The sequence below is a fragment of the Oncorhynchus tshawytscha genome, linkage group LG03, assembly GCF_018296145.1.
Source record: "Oncorhynchus tshawytscha isolate Ot180627B linkage group LG03, Otsh_v2.0, whole genome shotgun sequence".
In the NCBI taxonomy this organism is placed as follows: Eukaryota; Metazoa; Chordata; class Actinopteri; order Salmoniformes; family Salmonidae; genus Oncorhynchus; species Oncorhynchus tshawytscha.
In genome coordinates this window covers 19,416,374-19,437,974 of record NC_056431.1, presented here as the reverse complement: position 1 = coordinate 19,437,974, position 21,601 = coordinate 19,416,374, and the positions used below count along the sequence as shown (strand labels likewise).

Here is a 21,601-nt window from a genome sequence, read left to right as displayed (position 1 = left end):
TATGCCTGAGAAGCACTTTCATTTTTGTTGCTCAACCCTTTTTCTAGTAAACTGTCATACCAACCCACATTTGTTTTCCCATGGGAGTTGCTCAAATCCAGGAATGACGGGTGCTAAGTCCTCTCTTAACATTAACAAATTATAGACCAAGGACATCATGTCTATCCCCATTATGCAAAAATATGTATATTTATTGCCCAAACACAGCCTTCCATTATCTTTACCCCCTCTTCTTCCATAACCTTTTGTCGTGGAAATTCTTACATAGGGGCACTCAAAGTCTATCTTAATGAATCATTGTTTATTGTCAGAGCACTGGAGAGGTTCCAACCAACTCAATGAACCATAGTAAACATGTCAATCAGGAGCTCTGCCTGGGCAGACCCAGCAGTTGTCTTATATACTCATACACAGACAAGTTATATTTGCATAATTTAACATAATTAATTCATCATTACCGTTTTGTTTCATCCATGTGACAGAACAATACTGGTTCATTACATGTGACAGACCAATACCTCACAAGGCTTCTTTCTCTCTAAGCTGAGACCTTGAAACTGAGATTTCTTGTTCGTTCTCAAAACAAGATCTGGGCGTACTGCCAAATTGCAGCTACTAATAGTGAGGATTTGTACAATCAGCCACTTGCATGAACACAGAAATGTGTTATTTAGAACAGCACATGAATAGAACACAGAAATAGCACAAACATTAACATTTCCCTTACACTTTCATTTGAGGAAATATACTGTACATCCTAATCAAGTCTGGAATTATTAGGGAGAGCAGCATAAGCATTTGGACATGTGCCTCTGTGCCTCACCATCAATCATGAGATTCTGTTGAGATTCAGAACCTAAACTGACTAAACTGGCATACAAGGATCATAAAAGAGAAGACAAAGAGGTTCAAAGTGTGCCATAATGTCTGCAGATTCACTATTCACATAAAATAACAAGAGAAACAATGCTTATTCGACCTGTTTATTAACATTAAAGTTGTTGAACAGGATTATTAAGCTGTTATGGCTATTAGCTGAGTAAAACCAGACAAAACATCAGCTAAAAATATATTGACCTATCTGGCACACATTGTTCACCTAGTTGTCATTATTTTAATGACTTTACAATTGTTCCACCTTGTATGTTTAAATCCCCTTCAAATGCCATGTTTATTTAAATGAGGCCCTATTTTCCATTGAAAAGATTTTATGTGAGATGGAATCTTTCTGAAGTTTCTAATCTGTCGTTTTCAGTTCTCTTTTCTTCAAAAATGAACCACAAAACCGGCTGGTAAATGGGTAATGGATGAATGATTTAGGATTTTAGCACACTGGATAGTGAACAGTTATTTTTGACAGGATAGGGGACATCTCAAATTACGTAATGTGGAATATTTGGGAAGTAGGATTCAGGAAGTAAGCTTTGCTTCATCACACTGACACCTCCTAGTCAGCATGTTTCCCAGCGTCAGTCAATACCACCCATCACGCCACATACCGTTGAGTCCCTGCGAAGCATATCCTCCCCTTTCCGATGGTAATGAGTTAGCATAGTGCGACATCTGACAGCGGGACGATACAGGGAGACCCAAAAAACACTGGGGGGTACCAAATCCTCTTCAATATGACTGACCGTCCTGACTTCACGACACATAACCCCTTCTCCTCTTCTTCTATCTCTGCCTCTTTCTTCTCTCCAGTGTTAACTGGACTGATTGGTCATATCAGACGGTGTGTGTTACGGTCAGAGCTGAAGCACAAAGACAGTGGGTGAGCTCTGTCTCCCATGGTGTGGATGCAGAGACACAAAGGTCCTTTCACTGCTCTGCTCAGCACTGTGACGGAGTGACTCTGAGAGCACTGCAGCTCCAGGGTGTATTCCAACTTATACAGGGTGTATTCCAAATTACTACGCCTCAATCCAAATGTCCAATAGCTTGCCTTCAGTGATAATGCATTTTCAAGGTTAAAAGAGTTCAAAATTACACATGTTTTAGCTCTGATGTCCCTTATGTGTGCTATTTTGAAAATACTAAGAACTGCCTCTGTTTAGGGAACTGCAATTGCTTATCTGTAAAACATCATGCTTACTTTACAGAACTCAGTGGCATTTAGCAGGCACACTGTTAAAAGAGGCAAGAAGCAGTGGCCATAGCAACCTCAATGGAGACACAACAAGCAGGGTTTTGTTGTGGCTCTCTTGCTCACTTGAACGCTTGGACATACACATGCACACACACACACAGACACACACACTATCCTTCACACCCTGTGTGAATGGCAGTGGTGTCCTTGCATGGGCTATGTTTACAGGATGTTATCTGTCTCAGTGCCTGCCCCTCATCCCTCAGAGTGGGTTCCTGTTGGAATGCAGAGAGGGGATGGAGGAGTTCCAACGGGGGAGTGACGAGGGAGAGAGACAGAGAGAGAGACAGAGAAGAGAGAGAGAGACTACATATACATCCCAACACTAGGAGGCTGGTGCTCAGAGGCACAGTTGGACTGTTGGATAACTAGACTGCACCCCCCTGGATACTTTATTGGACTATCAGAGGTGAGTTTCTTCCTCTTTTCTTTATCGTGCTCCATTTTGTTTAACTATCTGGGCAGTTTGAATTAGCATCAAGGGTGTCAACTTTTATTTACCCAGATTTTCTATCATTTGACAAACTGATCTTGTTTGAGAAGTATAGGCTACCTCTGAGACATGAAAAAGTGAGGAACTGGTTTTGAAAGATCCACTTTGTTTGTGCACTGACAAGGCAAACAGGTGAAATTCAAGTGCAATTTGAGATGCTGGGATACCATTGTTAACGGATGTGGTCTTGCTGGTATCTCATCACTCAAGGATGTGGTCTCAATAAGAGTTCTTTAGGCTTGTTTCTTCCCCCAGTAGAATGGAAAATACTCGGTAGAAATAAGATTTTATTCAGCACTCCTATGTTCAAAGGATTTGAGAGAAGTTGAGTGATATTGAAAAGAAGGCAAAATACCTCCTGTTGGTTACAAAAATAGTTTGGGGCTCGCCTTTTTCTTCCTCTTAATTGTACCCTTGGATTGGCATTCTCACAGTCAACTATTTTTGTTTTTACAAGTGAAGACTTGACATATCCTAAACCAGGACAATTTCTCAGTAAGTATTTTTCTTCACTATTATTTTTTATTAAAATGCTTTCAGTTCAATGTGGTGATGAGTCACAAGTGAATTCTACAAATTACATCAAAATTCCAATTATTTAATATACTCTTAACACCATTTTTTTGGACATTGTGTAATTTTAAAATGGGATAGCAATAACTGGTGATGTTAGCTTATTTAATAGGACTGACGTAATTAGCACAGTGGTAGACCTTGGGAAAGCATGTAAAATGACACCATTCATCTTGCGATCCAGCAATTACTGGTAAGCCCATGGTCTATGGGTGTACATATGAATCTGTATTTCGTGTTTTTCATAAAAATGTAAATGACTGATGCTACATTGTACATGGAGATGCTGTGAATTCAATGACCCAATTGCATTTCAATTAACTTATATTTTAGTGTGTGGGAGAAAAGTGTGTTTTTCATTACAGAACAAGTGCAGTGGGGAATTTTTTTCCTTCTGGGTGTGCCTTTTTTCTGTAGTGGATATTGTCTCAGGGGAATGAGATATGTGTGAGCTCATCTCTTTTGTGTATTTTACATTGAAAATCACATGTTCACAAAGAAAAATCCCCTTTTTTCCCAGGTTGTGGACATCTGTGTTTGATTTGGGTCTTGGCTATTGTTAGGCTTGTCAATTCAACTCCAAAAAGCCAGCACTGCAATGTTGCGCAACTCTCCACGTCATAAAGCGAGAGTACACACACTGCTTTTGATGTTTGCTCTGAGTTGCCATAAACATTCAGTATGTTTATTTTAAATCATGTTTTGAAGTGAGTCAGTGCCACCGAAGCTGTGATCGAGTCCTGTCATATACCTGAGACTCTGGGTGTGGCATGAAACTAGACTCTTGCATGTCCCAACATGTTCTCCATTTGTTTTATTGCTGAGAGTAGCTTGTTCTATTTGACTCCAACTGTCTGATGTAATCTGTGTTAGATGCTGTTCATGTTTTCTGTGTTGGATACAATCAGTGGTGGAAAAAGTACCCAATTTTCATACTTGAGTAAAAGTAAAGATACCTTAATAGAAAATGACTCAAGTAAAAGTGAAAGTCACCTAGTAAAATACAACTTGAGTAAAAGTCTAAGTATTTGGTTTTTAAAAAATATGAAAGTATCAAAAGTTAATGTAATTGCTAAAATATACTTAAGTATCAAAAGTAAAAGTATAAATCATTTCAAATTCCTTGTATTAAGCAAGCCAGACGGTACCATTTAAATTGTTTTTATCAGACATAATTTACAAATGCTGCATGTGTGTTTAGTGAGTCCGCCAGATCAGAGGCCGTAGGGATGACCAGGGATGTTCTATGACCAATTTCCTGTCCTGCATTCAAAATGTAACGAATACTTTTGGGTGTCAGGGAAAATGTATTGAGTAAAAAGTACATTATGTTATTTAGGAATGTAGTACAGCAAAAGTAAAAGTTGTCAAAAATATAAATAGTAGAGTACAAATACCCCCAAAAATGACTTAAGTAGTACATTCAAGTATTTTTACTTAAGTACTTTACACCACTGGAGATGATGATGATCGAGTCATCTCCAACACAAACTTTTTCAAACTAATAGCTAGCTAATCCTTAGAAGAAGAAAAAAATACACAAAATCGGATATTGCTGCCTTAACAAATGTATTATTTCACCTCAACAAACCTCCACAAGAGCTTTATGGTTTGTTCCTCTTGTTTCTCTTTCAGACATCAACATAGTTGGAGAATCTTTGAAGACCTTGTTGGCCATTGTTACTTTGTGATAGACCCCTCAAAATGACCAGTGTGGCAGAATGGCTCGTGCAGAACAGAGGCAAGATCGAGAAGGGAGTGGAGATCATGGGACAGGCCTCCGCAGTCCTGGCAGCCACTGTGGGCCAGCTCCATCCCGTCCTTGAGGCTGTGTTCGTAGCCTCCTCTGAGATCCTCAGCAACCCTGAAGGGCAGGATGCCCGCTACCTGACTGAGCAGTTCAGCATGGTCAACCAGAAACTGGAAGGCATCCAGGCTGAGATCGAACAAATCGCCCTGGAGCTGCAGAGGACCTCCTTGAATAAGCAGAACTTTGACCGTGAGGCACAAATGCTCAGCCAGTACGAAAAGTTCCAGGACTTTGTCAACGCCAAGCCCAAGTTCAAAGAGAAGAAGATGGAGAAGTTCCTCAGCCATTATGAGAACACGGACGCAGACTTGAACCTGGACGCGCTTTATAATGCCGTTACCGGGGACAATACCTCAGGTGACCCCATGCTGGAGACAGTGGTTTCCACAGAACAAAGGAGTAGAAGGCCGGTAGAAGATTTCTGCGCCAGGCTTAAGAAGCTCTTTGTGGTGGGCATCATTGCTGTCATGGGTTACGCCAGCCTCAAGGAAGGGGTTGTGGGGGATGAGATGGTGAAGAAGTGGCAGGAGCGTATGGAAGATGTTGAGAACCGCATGAAAGCAGCGGTGGATGATTGCACTGAAAACTTTGCGGATCAGGCCAAACTGGACATGGAACATCATCTTCAGGAGAAACCTGGCAGTGTTGACCTTGACTTCACCAAATCCCTATTAGACACCCTTATTAAGAAATTTGACTGGGTGAGCTGGTCTATCAGGGTCTTCAATGACAAGGAGCGCATTTTCTTTTTCAACTGGCTAGCTGGAAAGAAGTACCATGGAAGTAGAGGAGGAGCTAATTACTTTGATGTGTTGACCAAGAACAACATCAAAGTGGTGATCTCTTTCAGTGTTCAGCCTAAGCCTATCAACAAGGGTCAGATCCAGCAAGAGATTGAGGGGCAGAAACTGAAGGGGAACATGATGAATGTGGCTCAGGTCCTCAGCAGAAGTCTCCCCAACTGCTTGGTGCATGCTGTCAGCCACTATAAGGAAGTGGTGGAGTCCAACAACTTCCAAGAGGATTGTTATTACTATGGAAAACACAAAAAAGCTTACCTATGCGTTCATCCTGAGTAGCCTTTTGTTACACAGTGCAATGGAAAATAGAGTAGTTATAATGGGGAAAACTACAAATACAATTCATGAATGTTTATAACTGAGTTTAGAGGTGTTTTTATTGATATCACACACCTAGCTGATGCTTTAGCTAGTGGTTGTGTGAAATGTAATCTCTTGTTACAGACTGCAACATTTTTATTTGTTTATTGGCCTTATAGATTTTTGTGTAGTTTGTGATAATTTAAACCAGGGGTGTCAAACACATGGCCTGCAGCGGCCAGATTTTTGGGGGGAAACAATGGATAGTGGACTGTCTTATGCAAAATGTCACGGCAAAGAAATATAACCAATTTTTAGTACGGCGCCTCTATCTCTTTGAAGTCTGAATGCGGCCCCCTGGGCAAAATGAGTTTGGCACACCTGGTTTAAACTATCAGGATTTGTATATGTGTATTAATGGACATATATGAGACATTTTATGCCAGGCTGTGGCTATCTACTCAACAACAATGCCAACATATGAGAACTTAGTACTTACTCCTACCAAATAGAATAGTAAGATACCTTATTTTACCTGCATTCCAGTATTTCATGATGACCATACTGTAAATTAGCACACCAGCCAGCGTAATAATGTGTTATGTAAGCTTTCAGCAAACAACCATTTCTCCTCATCAATGTACTGAGGACTTACTCAAGCTCCGTTGGAAAATGCTGTTGATAGATGCATCACACTGTCCAAATCTATATCCTTACAACATTACATCTCTGTCTATATTCACACATTTGATATCCTTATAATTTCTCATGTTTATGGTCTTCTTTATTCATAATAAACCACAATATAAAGGACATTGTTATCGCTGGTCATCATTATGCAAGAGTACATTAGGAATTTTATGCAATAGTAAATTAGGATGTTTATGTTCTATTTCTATCTGCAGCTGAAGAAATGTAAAAAAACATGAGGGTACTGTATGTTAAAACGTTTAAGCAGAGGTACATGTAGTCATAAACATGGATACTGATAATATATGACAGTTTATTTACATTACTCCCTAAACAATCATCAGCTCACACAATATAAACACAATTATACTCAGCAAATGTTATAATAGTCTTGGTAAAATACTTGTGTCAGTTATTTGTCAAAGGAGTGTAATTTATTATAGTTTCTATGTTGACCAGGAAAATATGCTATCATTTGTTCAACAACTTGTCTAACCACCACCCAAGTTTAGCTTCTGTCGATGGGTGTGTCACTTTAACTGTAATATGAGACCAATAGGAAGAGAAAAACAGATCGGATAAATCGTTTGCTTTTCTTCCTCAAGCTAAAGCGAATGAAAAGGTGAGTTTTTAGCCAAACGTAATTGCATATGACCATTTAAAAGTTTCTTCAATAGGCTTACACAGTTCTGTCTATATTTTCCAAAAGTTATCGCAGCTGTTTTCATTAGTTGCGCAGTTCTTTAACGACGAGACTGGTCAAATTGGTCATGACTTTTTGAGATCCTACGATATCTTTGAAAACATTACTTTATCATGTAATGTGCGCATTTAAATAATACCCTATGTTTTACTGTAAGTTGCGCAAAACACACAATGTAACTATGTGCACAACTTCTGTCAAAACAGTGGTTGGGCGTTGGTAGCCTTGAATCGGTGACATAATGTGCAGGCCTTCTCCAGGAAGTGTTTCTCGTGGCCATAATTATAGTCATGATACAAGTACTACTGCGGTGGCAACAGTGCTGAATTTAATCAATTGGCATATTGTTGCAAGGCCTTATCATATTAATCCACGAGGTATGCAGACTATATAGAGTTAAACAAGGTACTGAAATAAAGCAATTAGAGCCCTTGTTGAACGAGCTAATCGATGCCTTTCCCATTAAGAGGCCACATGAACAGCTTTTAACAACAACACGTGTAATATGATTTTTCTCTTCTCGGCTTGCAAAGAGCTATGTCCATTTGTTAAATGCAGCCAGTCATGTCTGGTCAGTGTATATGTGGGCAAGCTTCACAGGATGATTTGGTCACCTCCCTCAACTAGTCCTCAATCGACAAAGATACTGTAGCATACTGATTGTTTGGGCCACTCAAATGTTGCCATTTATTCTTGCAGCTTTGAATGATTTGTATTTAATTTAGGACTCGAACCATGAAAAGAAGACACTATAAAATGTCTATCTTGATGGCCAGATATTAATATACAAATGGATCAGTTATGATGTTGACAATTATTACTTCAGTAGGCCTAACTGCTCCTCAGTGGACATCAGTTAATGTACATTTTAAGGTTGACAGGCCTGCTTGTTATTTAGTGAATGATTTGGCCTGAGATATGCCTCCCCTGTAGAGCTACAGCTATAGCACTTTTGAGTCTGTACCCACTGGGCACAGCCGTAAATTCAACGTCTATTCCACGTTGGTTCAACGTAATTTAATTGAAATGATGTGTAAACGACTTTGATTCAACCTATGTGTTGGCTAGTGTCTAAGCCTAATTCTTGCACATCTGAAAATGTACCATCACTTTACCCTGGATAATTTGTCTGCTTTAGTGAAGTAGAGATACTTCACATACACTCAGACAATGAGACAACCCCTGGGAGTTAAGGTTTTAATGGAGAGCTGAAATGTCTAGTTTTTTTTTAGCATGGCAGTGTGGATGGCTACATCAAATTAGATGGATGTTTTTCTATCCTAATGCATGACATTCCGCTTCCATCATTGAACTGGCTTCTAATGCAAATGTTGTATCAATGAGAGCTGTGTCTTTTTCAAAGCCATTTGCCCCATCTGTTTTATGATAGCTGCTGATCTAATAGTATCAGACCATCTGTTTATATTTAGTATGCTGGATTATACATTCTAATCAATTACATTGACAGGGCTGCCAACCTTTGAAGACATTTTGCTATGTGAATTTCATTGCCCCCTAACACAAACCCTAGCCGTGGGGTCTGGGGGTCCTCCCCCATGAAAATTGTACTGTTTTAAAGCCCATTTCCTGCAATTCTACATATTTTGACATGGCTTAGGCCTAAGAGTAGAACATTTTTTTAAATGAATACCACAGGTCAGGTGTATTCCGGAATCTTTGAATATTTAAATGAACACTCAAAATTCAACGACTTTGTTACTTTTAGATTTTTGGGGTAGTTTGACACTTTATTCAGACGGTAATGAAATGAGATGGGGAGACAGGCACATTGGGAAAAACAGTGGGAAGGTTGGAAGCAGGGATTGATACCTGTTCCCAGGTGGAAAGTTGTATGTGACACGTGATGGGAGTGTTACCACAATACAAATGCTCTGCACAAGAAATACTAATATTAATGGTTGAAGGCAGTGTGAAACCAAATCATAGATTGCAGTCTAGTTGAAGACACAATCATTTTGGATTTTGTCATTTGGGTGAACTCTTTCAAATAGGGCTGGAAGAAAATCCTGCTGGCACTAAGAGGGTTGGCAACTCCTGATCTATGTTTCCCAAGTGTTGGGTGTTTGAGAATGTTCTTGTTATAACAATTAATTTCTCAATCAACCAACCTTTAAGAAAAATCTAATAGATATCAACATTAAGGTGGTTTAACCCTACTAGTTGACGATCATTGCCATAATCTTACTACCTATATGTCAATGTAAATATGCCTTGTATACTGTTGTTTAGGGTAGCTCTTATTGTTTTGTTTTACTGCAGAGCCCCAAGTTCCGCTCTACATGCCTCGGTTAGCTCCCTTGCCCCACCCCCCAGACATGTGGAGACCGCACCTAGTTTAAACCTGTTATGGCTGCATCCCTTTGTTCTCAATTTCCGCCTGAAGACATATCCAAATCTAACTGCCTGTAACTCAGCCCCAGAGGCAAGGATATGCATATTCTTGGTATCATTTGAATGGAAACATTCTGCAGTTTGTGGAAATGTTAATTGAATGTAGGAGAATATAACACAGTAGATCTGGTGGAAGAAAAGAGAAAGAAAGAGCATACGTTTTCTGTTTTTTATTGTTGTAGTATCATCTTTCACATGTACTAGAATAGCCACACAGTCAGATAGGATGCTGAAGATAATTTTGATGGATAACACAAGAGGGCAGCTGTAGGTGTGCAAAGTTTTAGACTGATAACTTCAGGAATGGGTGAGCTACATGACATTTAGCATGAAGTCACCCAGGTGTCCCACACAAGTTGCCCAAATGTACCCAAGTGGCCGAATTGGTGAAATGACCTATAACTATGTACAGCAGTGCAAACAACTATATACAACATGTCAAAAATTCATAAATTCTAACACACACACACAAAAAAAATGTTTAAAAAAATATTAGGGAAGGAAAAAAAACTGTACACCCCTTGGAAGTCCTCGTCATAATATTTTGCTGCCTGTGCCATGTCCCATAGCAGTCTCTTTCTGATGTAAAGCAGAGGCAAACTGAACAAGTGGTGCATTTCATGCGACACAGAACACAACGACGCCTCCATGCTGTGCCCTTTTGGCCCTGAGGCACAGTCATGCCTGCAGTAATGAACTGTGGCATATGAACACCACTGGGGGCACAGGTAGAGAGGGCAGCTTGGCACCGGGGGCCCCCAGTCGGAGTCGCTATCACTGTGAAAGAAAACATTTAAAAAAATATTTGTATTGTATGAGCCTTTTATCATCACATAAAATAAACAGATATGTATTGTATAGAGCAGAGGGAACAGTCACTAAGGTGTTCCATTCAACTCCGGCCATTGTTGTGTGTGTGTGTGTGTATGTATGTGTATATATATATATATATATATATATATATATACAAACTACACATTTCATTGCAAATGTTTATTTTTTATTTTTTTATATATAATATATATTTTTATATTTCATAAAACGCCATTAGCACTTACCCGTCCAGAAGTACGTCCTGTCCTTGCATAAACAGCTCCTCAGTTCGTTTGAATCATAACACTCCAAGATTCCGCAAACAAAAAATCAGTCTCACTTTCACTTTTTCACTTTACATGATTTATTCGCCATGATATCTTCAATGAAATCGTTGAAATTACAACTTTCCGAAATACAGCTGCGCGTAAAAAGCCTTACGGCAACTCCTCTGATCGTCAAGGCGAGAATGGAGTTGCCTGCACGTGCGATTACAAACAAGGAATTGTGGTCCAACCCCAAACCATTACATACTGGCGTTTACCTCAGCTCATTGGCTATCTACCCAGCTAGATTTCAAGAAGATCAGTGGTCATTTGGCAGAAATATAATCAATCAATGAAGCTTTGCTAAAATTATTGGTGCGTAAGGTAGTCATTTATCGTTGTCTTCAAATCAGCTCACTTCGGTCAATTCTCCCCGCAAAAAAACCAATGACGTTTGGCTGTGTTGCAAACATCCAGAGGAATGCACTGAAACCCACCATGACTAGATAAACGATTGTTTACAGGGGCGAATCACGCCGAATGCTCCGTAAAAAAATGGATAGAGATGGAATTCACGGCACAATCGGTTTACAAAATGTTTCGATTTAGGCTATAAAAATGGATTTTATCAAAGAAAATGGCACTTCATTTGATCAATGGGACACTCAGGAAGAGAAATAAGAGCAAGATATCAGAATGTAAGTCATAATTTTACCTTCAGATGTGAATGTGTAAAAACTGTCATGGTGGAAAATGTTTCTGTTCTTGATTGCTCTTCTCAAACAAAAGCATGGGATTTGTTCTCTGTAATAGCTATGTTAAATTGGAAAACGTAGTTTGATTACCAAGATTCTAATCTTTTGAAGGGTGTAAGACACTTGCATTTTCAAGAATGTTTAATGTTACGAAGTTGTATTTTTAGTTGTCACTCTGAAATTTCCCCTGATGTTGGTCCCTGTACGGGGATCGCAGCCATACTGGCGCTTCCAGAGATGCAGCCTGTCTCATCGTCACTCAATGCCTAGGTTTACCTCCACTGTACTCGCACCCTGCCATGCCCTTGTCTGTGCATTATGCCCTGAATCTATCCTATCACGCCCAGAGGTCTGCTCCTTTTACTCTCTGTTCCGAATGCACTAGACGACCAGTTCTTATAGCCTTTAGCCTTATCCTACTCCTCCTCTGTTCCTCTGGTGATGTAGAGGTTAACCCAGGCCCTGTGTGTCCCCAGGCGCTCTCATTTGTTGACTTCTGTAACCGGAAACGCCTTGGGTTCATGTATGTTAACATCCGAAGCCTCCTCAAGTTTGCTTTGTTCACTGCTTTAGATCACTCCGCCAACCCTGATGTCCTAGCCTTGTCTGAATCGTGGTTTAGGAAGGCCACCAATAATTCTGAAATTTCCAACCCCAATTACAACATTTTCCGTCAAGATAGAACTGCTAAAGGGGGCGGAGTTAGCCTGCAGAGTTCTGTCCTACTATCCAGATCTATGCCCAAACAGTTTGAGCTACTACTTTTAAAAATCCATCTCTCCAGAAATAAGTCTCTCACTGTTGCCGCTTGTTATAGACCCCCCTCAGCTCCCAGCTGTGCCCTGGACACCATATGTGAATTGATTGACCCCCATTTATCTTCATAGTTCGTACTGTTAGGTGACCTAACTGTTGTCCGGACCTCTGGCAGTCTCTATGCCACAGGGTTTAATTCTCGGGCGACTCTTTTCTCTGTATATATCAATGATGTCACTCTTGCTGTGGGTGATTCTCTGATCCACCTCTATGCAGATGACACCATTTTGTATACATCTGGCCCTTCTTTGGACACTGTGTTAACAAACCTGCAAAAGAGCTTCAATGCCATACAACACTCATTCCCGTGGCCTCCAACTGCTCTTAAATGCTAGTAAAACTAAATGCATGCACTTCAACCGAACGCTGCCCGCCCGCCTAGTATCTACTCTGGAAGGTTCTGACTTAAAATATGTGGACAACTATAAATACCTAGGTGTCTGGCTAGACTGTTACCTCTCCTTTAAGACTCGCATTAAGCATCTCCAATCCAAAGTTAAATCTAGAAGCGGCTCCCTATTTCGCAACAAAGCCTCCTTCTCTCATGCTGCCAAACATACCCTCGTAAAACTGACTATCCTGCCGATCCTTGATTTCGGCGATGTCATTTACAAAATAGCCTCCAACACTCTACTCAGACTGCATCCAATTTGCTATCACAGTGCCATCCGTTTTGTCACCAAAGTCCCATATACTACCCACCATTGCGACCTGTATGCTCTCGTTGGTTGGTCCTCGCTACATATTCGTTGCCAAACCCACAGGCTCCAGGTCATCTATAAGTCTTTGCTAGGTAAAGCGCCGCTTTATCTTAGCTCACTGGTCACCATAGCAACACCCACCCGTAGCACACGCCCCAGCAGGTATATTTCACTGGTCATCCCCAAAGCCAACACCTCTGTGGCCGCCTTTCCTTCCAGTTCTCTGCTGCCAATGACTGAAACAAATTTCAAAAATCACTGATGTTGTAGACTTATCTCCCTCACTAACTACAAGCATCGGCTTGTCAGAGCAGCTTTCCGGTCGCTGCAGCTGTACACAGTCCATCTGTAAATAGCCCATCCAACCAACTACCTCCCTCATCCCCATATTTATTTCTTTTTTTCTGCTCTTTTGCACACCATTATTTACACCATTATTTATACCAGTATTTATACTTGCACATCCTCATCTGCACATCTATCACTCCAGTGTTAATTGCTAAATTGTCATTACTTTGCCACCATGGCCTATTTATTGCCTTACCTCCTTAATTCATTTCCACACACTATATACAGATGTTATTTTGTGTTATTGACTGCACAATAGTAAAATGTGAAAAATTATATTTGAGGCCTGGAGTATTTAAACATCCAATGCTTATTTGTGTGACTTATTCAAAACTGTCCATTAATGGCTGCAAAAATACATAGCCTCATCATTAATTTTCAGACATAGGCATATCAGATTTCAAATGTGTGATTACACTGTCAAAATTGGAAGAAGTGGAATAATAAAAATAGCCATGGGGAATAAGTGTCATTGTTGACAAGCACACTAATTACTCTATATTTTACCCCATTGTTAAGAATTACAATTATTCCACTGATCAGGCTAAATTAAATAGATAAAATCTCCTGAAGACAAGATTACATAAATCTGCCCCTACACCCTCCCTAATCAAATAATTGGTATATTTATTGTCCCCCCCCCCCCTCTTCTTGAATCAAACTTTTGAGTTCACAATCTGACCAAAAAGGTCACCCTCCAAACTTCCCTGCTAAAACAAGGGGACTCTTGCAAGTGCGGATTAAATCTACTTTAGTATGTGCTGTCAAAAGGCTGCATTCTGCAATAGAGCTCGCCAGTTTATAGTCCTAAAACCCGGAAATTAGTTACCTCTAGTTCGTTCAGCTATGGGGGAAAAAATGTTAGTTTTTGAATAAACGCCCCAAATAAGGTCTGAGGTTAACACAGGCTTATGAGATGAGATCTTATACGTTTTGTCTTATGAGATAATAGCAGTCAGTTAACATGACCTTTTTATGAATTAATTTGTTAAAAATTCTCAAAAAGTGACGTTAGCTGAGGAACATTATCTCATAGAACAACACGTATAAGATCTCCTCAGTCTTTGTTTACCACAGACCTTATTTTCGGCATTTCTACAAAAACCCTACAAAAACTTAATTTATCTTTCCCATAGGCTTTGTCCAACTAACCATGGCGGTGTGCCCACAAAAATACAGCATTACTATTTCTCTCTATAGGGATGGGAATAACAGCAACATTTTATATTTTTTAAATTTAACTAGGCATGTCAGTTAAGAACAAATTCTTATTTACAATGACGACCTACCCCAGCCTAACCCGGACGACGCTGGGTCAATTGTGGGCCGCCCTATGGGACTCCCAATCACGTCCGGTTGTGATACAGCCTGGAATGGCACCAGAGTCTGTAGTGACGCCTCTAGCACTGGGATGCAGTGCGTTAGACTGCTGCACCACTCGAAAGCCCAAACAAAGCCTCATTTTATTGGCAACATTGTACATAAAACAGCGCTACCGTGCTGCTCTTTTTACAGTTTTATAAACTCAGCTGAGAACATTCTCTCTCTCCTTTCAACTCCGCTCTCATCTTGAGGAGCATTTCTTTAAAATGCGCATCCAGTCCCCTTGATCCTTTACATAACAAGACCAATCAAATGCTTCATTGTGCCGCAGCTCACAGTGCTATGGCAAGACAATGGACGGATTCGATTATGCTGAGCCGTCACGCCATCGGGCGAAAGCGGGGAAGAAGGAGCGCCATTCTCAAATCAAAGAATAATCTGTGGCGCTCTGTCATTTTGTCGACAAGACAGCATGGTGCATCATCTAGAAATCTCTTTTCCATAAAATAAATGTCAGAAAATTCTCAAATATTTTTCATTGGGAAGGCAGATAAAGCCTTTTGTTTATCAAAAGCAATCACTTTTGCATGGGAAAACACAGGACCCTACTAATTACTACACATGCTTAATTAATTTTGAGCCGACTTAACCCTGGGCTTTGAACCTGTCTCAAGCCCGGAAGGCATCCTGATTCCAAATGCAATCAACTTTCAGCCCATATGCAAAACACGGCTACCTGCGCACCCAGGCGAGATGAATCCCCTCAATGATAGAGGTTCCGCTTGTGATGTTAAATTGCAGACGCAGATCAAGGGGCCAGGGTTCGGATCTAGAAGCATGGTTTCTACTGCTCCTACAGTTTTGCTTCGGTACTGTAGTTTAGCTGATGCCCAGCCCAGAAAGACAATTTTCCATACACTGCCACATTTTTTGTTTTTTTTTGTATTTTATTTAACCAGGCAAGTCAGTTAAGAACAAATTCTTATTTACAATGACGGCCTACCCCGGATAAACCCTCCCCTAATCCGGATAGCGCTGGGCCAATTGTGTGTCGCCCTATGGGACTCTATCACGGCCGGTTGTGATACTGCCCGGTATCGAACCAGGGTCTGTAGTGATGCCTCAAACACTGCGATGCAGTGCCTTAGACAGCTGTGCCACTCGGGGTCGAATACATAGAGAAGTTAGATTTGAAAATTCCTAATAAGACACTTTAGTCATCACCATTGTGCACAAAACATCCATTAAATTATTCAAATAATTGTTGCTGAGGCCAATTTTTTTTTTTACTCAGCCGAAGATATGAACATTTTTATATTCATCCAATGTCTGCCATGGGTTTGTATGACGTCGACACTGCTCCCTGTGCGCATGTGATGTTTGTCCGTATAAACGGGATGCCACCTGGATATTAACGGTCCATGAATCGACGTATGTGAACTTGAGTAGGTTTATCTTGAAAACAACAGTCGGACATCTTGGACACATTCTTCAGTTCTTATACCTCAGTGGCGCAGATTCTCCAATTTCAAAACAATTTGGAGCACAGTTGAAATGTTAACGCACTAACTAATTTAAAAAATAAAATCTGTACTTTTCAATGCAAGATATGAGGTGTGGTGTGAGAAGAGGGTGAAATGCGTGAGAGTTGTCAGCTTTGGCTGTATTGAGATTGTTCTAGAGTCCTTGGATTTTCTTAGACTAATCTGTTTTAGTAGTCACTGTTCTCTACGGCCATAAAGACTGTGCCTCCCTTGACAGCTGTAGATGTAGGTGATAGATCAGGTTGAGAAATGAGGGTGACATCTTCCCTGATCTTTTGCAGTGTAAACCCCCTTGGGCCAGACCTCAGCAGCAGAGAAAGGCAGACTGAGACGCTGACAGAATAGTTTCCGTTGTCTAGTTGCTGTGGTTACTTGCATTTTTGTGGAAAATGCACTCCTGCTCAGCAAGTTTAATCTCCAACAGACAGTTTATCACTCCCACACTCTCCGTGGCATTGACTGGACTGGCTGAGCGAGCAACCGTGGTGGGGATGGTGGTGGTAGTTGAAGGGCCAAAGGAGAATGGATTAGGTTTTTATTAATAAACTGTGAGCTTATAACATTGTACTTTGACCTGAAAGTAATTTCATGCCAGTTGTCAAATACAATTTGCAATGATTTATTGCAGCAGAGGTGTACACGTTATACTGTATGTTACATTTTTTAAAAATGCGGTATAATAAATGTTCTGTCACTACTTCTGTAACAAACAATGATAGTATTTAATCTAAAATGGCCTCCAGGCTGAAATTATTCTTAATTCATGCTTGTATTATGTTATTCCAATGCTAGATACTGCATGTGATTTCTTCAAATGTACACTTACAATCCACCACCCCTTCAGTCATAGTCTGCTCTAGTGCATCATAGTGTTTGAAGTTACTAATTGGCTTCCTGCTTGCTGTGCATACTTCAAACCATATTTCAGATCTTCATTGGTTGGTTGTTTTTTCCTCATTTGGCACTTTGTTGATGTGATATACAACACACTTGAATTGAGTGTATAATGCAGACAGTAAATGGTAAATACTTAAAACATTTCTATACCATAAAACTATTAAAACCCTGCCTTGAAGTACACATTTCAAACTCCATAGAGTATCTACCCCTACGTGTCTTCCCTCACTGGTGAATTCTCTTTGCATTGTTGCTTCCTTGCTCACTTTGATTGTCCAGCTGTAATCCCAGCAGGCTTTGCAATTTACACTGCTCCCTCTCTCTCTTTCTTTATCAGTTCTCACTGTGAGGCCAGCAGGGATTCACTCTAGTTGAGAGTTTGAGCAAGGAAGCAGGCCACAGTCCAACAATACCTGAACAGCTCTACGTAAGTTCAGATACTAATATTCCATAGGGAGGTAGGTAATCAACTATATGGGCCTAATTGTTAAGACTTTGGTATTGCTGTTGAACCTTTCCTCCATTTTAAGTAAGGGCTTGAACTGGGGGATGATTGGTTGTCTATATTTTAAATGGATCTTCAATAATGCTTTAGTTAAGCGTCAGTAGAAAGGTTTCTGTCTTTGTCAAGAGTCATTCTATAGACCAGCGTTTCACAAACTCAGTGCGGCCCCAGGACTGACTTTGGTAAACTCTGCTATTATTAAGTGTCAGTTTAGTCGAGTCATTCTGTAGACCATAGACTTTATCATGTCTAATGTAAATAAAATAGTTCAAACATCCTTTTGACCATGTCCTTATGCTCTTTTTCCCCCAGATGTTATACTGTTATTTGTTGTGCACTGAATAATAACAATACCAGCAAAGATGGCCGGCCAGCTACAGAAGATCGTAGCAGAGAAGAAGAACGTGGTAGAGACTGTAATGGAAGTGTTTGAACAGGGAGCTGAGGTGGTGGCCAGTATCGCAGGTGACCTCTTCCCTGTTTTCGCCATCGCTGCTCCCATCGTGAAATTGGCCCTGGACAATGTGGAGAGCAAGGAAGCTGCGTTCATGAAGGAGCAGTTCCAGAAGGTTCGTGAACGCCTGGAGGTGGTTTCAGAGGAGATGCAGCGTATTAACGAGGAGATCAAGAAGAGCGGAGCGGACGCTGCCTACTTTTCTGTAGAGGAGAACATCTCCAACCAGTTCCGCAAGTACATGGACATCCTCAATGCCAAACCCAAGTTTCGTGAGGTCAAGAAGAAGCTTTTCATGGAGCATTTTGTCAAAACAGGTGGCGACAAAAACCTACACACCCTCTATAGTGCCGTGACGGGAGACAACTTCTCTGGAGAGTCAGTGTTGGAAATTACTCTTAACTATGAAGAGAAAAGTCGACGCGCAATGGAAGACTTCTGTGCCAGGTTGAAGAAACTCTTTTGCATAGGCCTCATCGCTCTGATGGGCTACACCGCTCTAAAGGACTGCGATGACGAAGAGAAGCTTCTTCAAGACTGGGGTGAAAAGATGAAGGATGTACAGGTGAAAATGAATGCTGTCATTGAGGACTGCATCACCAGCTTCCCCAAGCAGTCTGAACTGGATTCCCGGAGGTTGGTTAGGGACCACTCTGACCTGAGCAACCAGCAGCTGGCAGATGCCATTTTGGAGAAGCTGAAAAGAAAGTATGACTGGGTGTGCTGGTCTGTCCGTATATTTAGCTCCCCTTCGGGCCTGTTCTCCAACAAAAAAGACATCCAGTGCCCCACAGGAAAAAATCGCTTTCAGGTGCCAGCGACAGACGAGAAGCTGAACGTCATGGTCTCCTACAGTGCCTCGCCCGAGCCTCTGGACAAGGCCCACATCCAGCAGCTGATCCAGGGTCAGAAGAAACTCACCGTAGTGGGTACAGCTGAGCTCCTGTTTGAGCAGTTGCCAGGTCCATGTGCAGTCCACACGGTCAAGACTTGCAAAGACCTGGCCTGTGTCTGGAGCTTTGCCGAAGAGCTACACTACTGGGAGGAGCACAAGAACTTCTATGTTTGTGTTCACTACAATTGACTTTTTCTTACTTAAAAATGAATGAATAATTAGCCTTAGCTCCCAATGTTATATTCAGTCCAATTTGATCTTTACACTAAGACTGACATTGCCAAGTACTTTCTCTTTTTCTCAGTTGAGTTCTGATCCCCAGCTATACTAATGAGGAGGAACATAGGCTAACATTTATTATAAGGCATGATACTTACCAAAGACTGTTTTACCTGTTAATCTGTTCTTTGTAATGTTTTTCTTTTATGTATGCCCCCTACTAAAATAGTGTAAATAAAATCTGCTTTACATTTTCAAATAAACCACACATAATAACTGTGATAGTCATGATCTATGCCTCTGAGAATCTAAATTAATCTTTGTGTCTTGATACATGTTCTATATTGACCAAATCACATAATGTTTATGAAGTGTGTAAATATAAAAGCCTAATGTTTGTAAAAAGAAATCCCTCAAGTTTGCATAACTAGAATTGCATTTTCCCTCTTTTTATATGTAAAAAAAAAAAAAAAACACCTTTGACTCATTTTCAGCTGCTGCAATTTACATTCATATGACACAGTAGAGGCTGCCGAGGGGATGACGTCTCATAGAAAGGGCTGGAACGGCGCGAACGGAATATATTCAACACTATTCTACTTATTCCATTCCAGCCATTACCACAAGCCTGTTTTCCCCAATTAAGGTGCCACCAACCTCCTGTGATATGACAACAACTCAACTGACATTGTGTTTTGTTATTCCTGTCTATGTTATTTTGGAACACACTGCTTCAGTGAACCTGCTCCCATTCCATATGATTTGATCAATCAACCCACTACAAAGGCATGTTAAGACATATTATTGCTGTGAAGATGTGCTCATGAATGCCTAGCATAGATACGCTCGTCACATCTTTACCTGTTGTGATGTGCAACAGAAATGTTGGTATCACAGGTCATCTCGACTCAGTCCATAGTTCCACAACCCTATGAAGTATTTACATTTAGTATCATAATGTTTAACCCATTCCATTTTCCATGCATTCACTGTAGTTTGCAACTTTTATTTTCTGAGGGATTTTAATACTTTTATGGGTGCTTCACATTGGTAGTGGATGAGGTGAGTTCCCCCCAACCCCCACACACACACACACCCTCCTTACAGCACTTGGAGCATCTGGAAAGGTGCTATATACAGTACCAGTTTTGACTGCATTTTGTAAATGCAATAAATGAATGATTATGAAGTGGTGGTTTGACGTCTATGGCCTGCGTATTACAAACTAGCCATTGGCAATAACTTAAACCCTTTTAAAGGGGATGAAAAGAACACAATTCATTGCACCCCCTTAAACTAAGTAATAAGGACTCCATATTCAACATTCTAAACTGGGTGGTTTGTGCCCTGAATGCTGATTGGCTGACAGCTATAGCATATCGGATAGTATACCACGGGTATGACAAAACATACATCTTTACTGCTCTCATTACATTGAGAACCAGTTTATAATAGCAATAAGGCACCTCAAGGGTTGGTGGTATATGGTCAATATACCATGGGGGCTGTGTCCAGGCACTGTGGGCTGTGTCCAGGCACTCCGCTTTGCATCATGCATAAAAACAGCCCTTAGCCGTGGTATATTGGCCATATACTGCACCCCCTCGGGCCTTATTGCATAATTTTAAGCCATGTCTATATTACTTTGTCAACATATGAGTATCTGAGCCCTAAACAACACAAATGATAATATAATTAATCTACAAGGCACTATCATCTCTTCATACAGAGTAGCATGTTTGTGTGGTTTTCTTTAGATAATGAGGGGAGTGACATGTTCAAGATGTTTTCTCTGATCTAAAAGGAATTATTTTGTTCTAGTACCTCTATCAATATGCCTTACTCGTATCACACAAATTACTGTATCAAATAAAAACAAAGATGGATATTACTATGTTAAAATAAATTATCTTGATTTATTTGGTTTGCTGTCTTTGGTCACCACAGTATAGTATGTTTGAGGAAAGGGCTGATACTGCACTGGGATTGCCTAAATCTGCATGTAAGGTGAGGAGTTACAGATCGGAAAAATGTATTGTACTCAATGTGATATATATATATATATATATTCAATGACATCATAGCAAAACAATCAGAGTCAGAGGGTAGAGCTATCTGAGGGACAGAAGCTGTGGCCA

General features: G+C 40.5%; 2 protein-coding genes across 4 annotated transcripts; both read left to right on the top strand.

The window, feature by feature from the left end:
- The first annotated feature begins 2,380 nt into the window (after positions 1–2,380).
- Positions 2,381–19,754, top strand: LOC112229546 (protein rapunzel). Of its 3 annotated transcripts, none has more exons than XM_024395455.2 (3): positions 2,381–2,555; positions 17,728–17,817; positions 18,208–19,754. In XM_024395455.2, exon 3 carries the CDS (start codon positions 18,258–18,260, stop codon positions 19,431–19,433), a length of 1,176 nt encoding a protein of 391 aa, XP_024251223.1. In that variant the 5' UTR covers positions 2,381–2,555; positions 17,728–17,817; positions 18,208–18,257; the 3' UTR covers positions 19,434–19,754. The 3 variants fall into 3 exon arrangements, with proteins under 3 accessions (XP_024251223.1, XP_024251214.1, XP_024251232.1); XM_024395446.2 differs by lacking the exon at positions 2,381–2,555 and adding an exon at positions 7,318–7,434; XM_024395464.2 differs by lacking the exons at positions 2,381–2,555; positions 17,728–17,817 and adding an exon at positions 7,346–7,434.
- LOC112229541 lies at positions 2,634–6,935 on the top strand. The gene is made up of 2 exons (XM_024395431.2): positions 2,634–3,134; positions 4,848–6,935. The coding sequence occupies exon 2, from the start codon at positions 4,917–4,919 to the stop codon at positions 6,099–6,101; it is 1,185 nt and encodes a 394-aa protein (XP_024251199.1). The 5' UTR covers positions 2,634–3,134; positions 4,848–4,916; the 3' UTR covers positions 6,102–6,935.
- Positions 19,755–21,601: the final 1,847 nt, after the last annotated feature.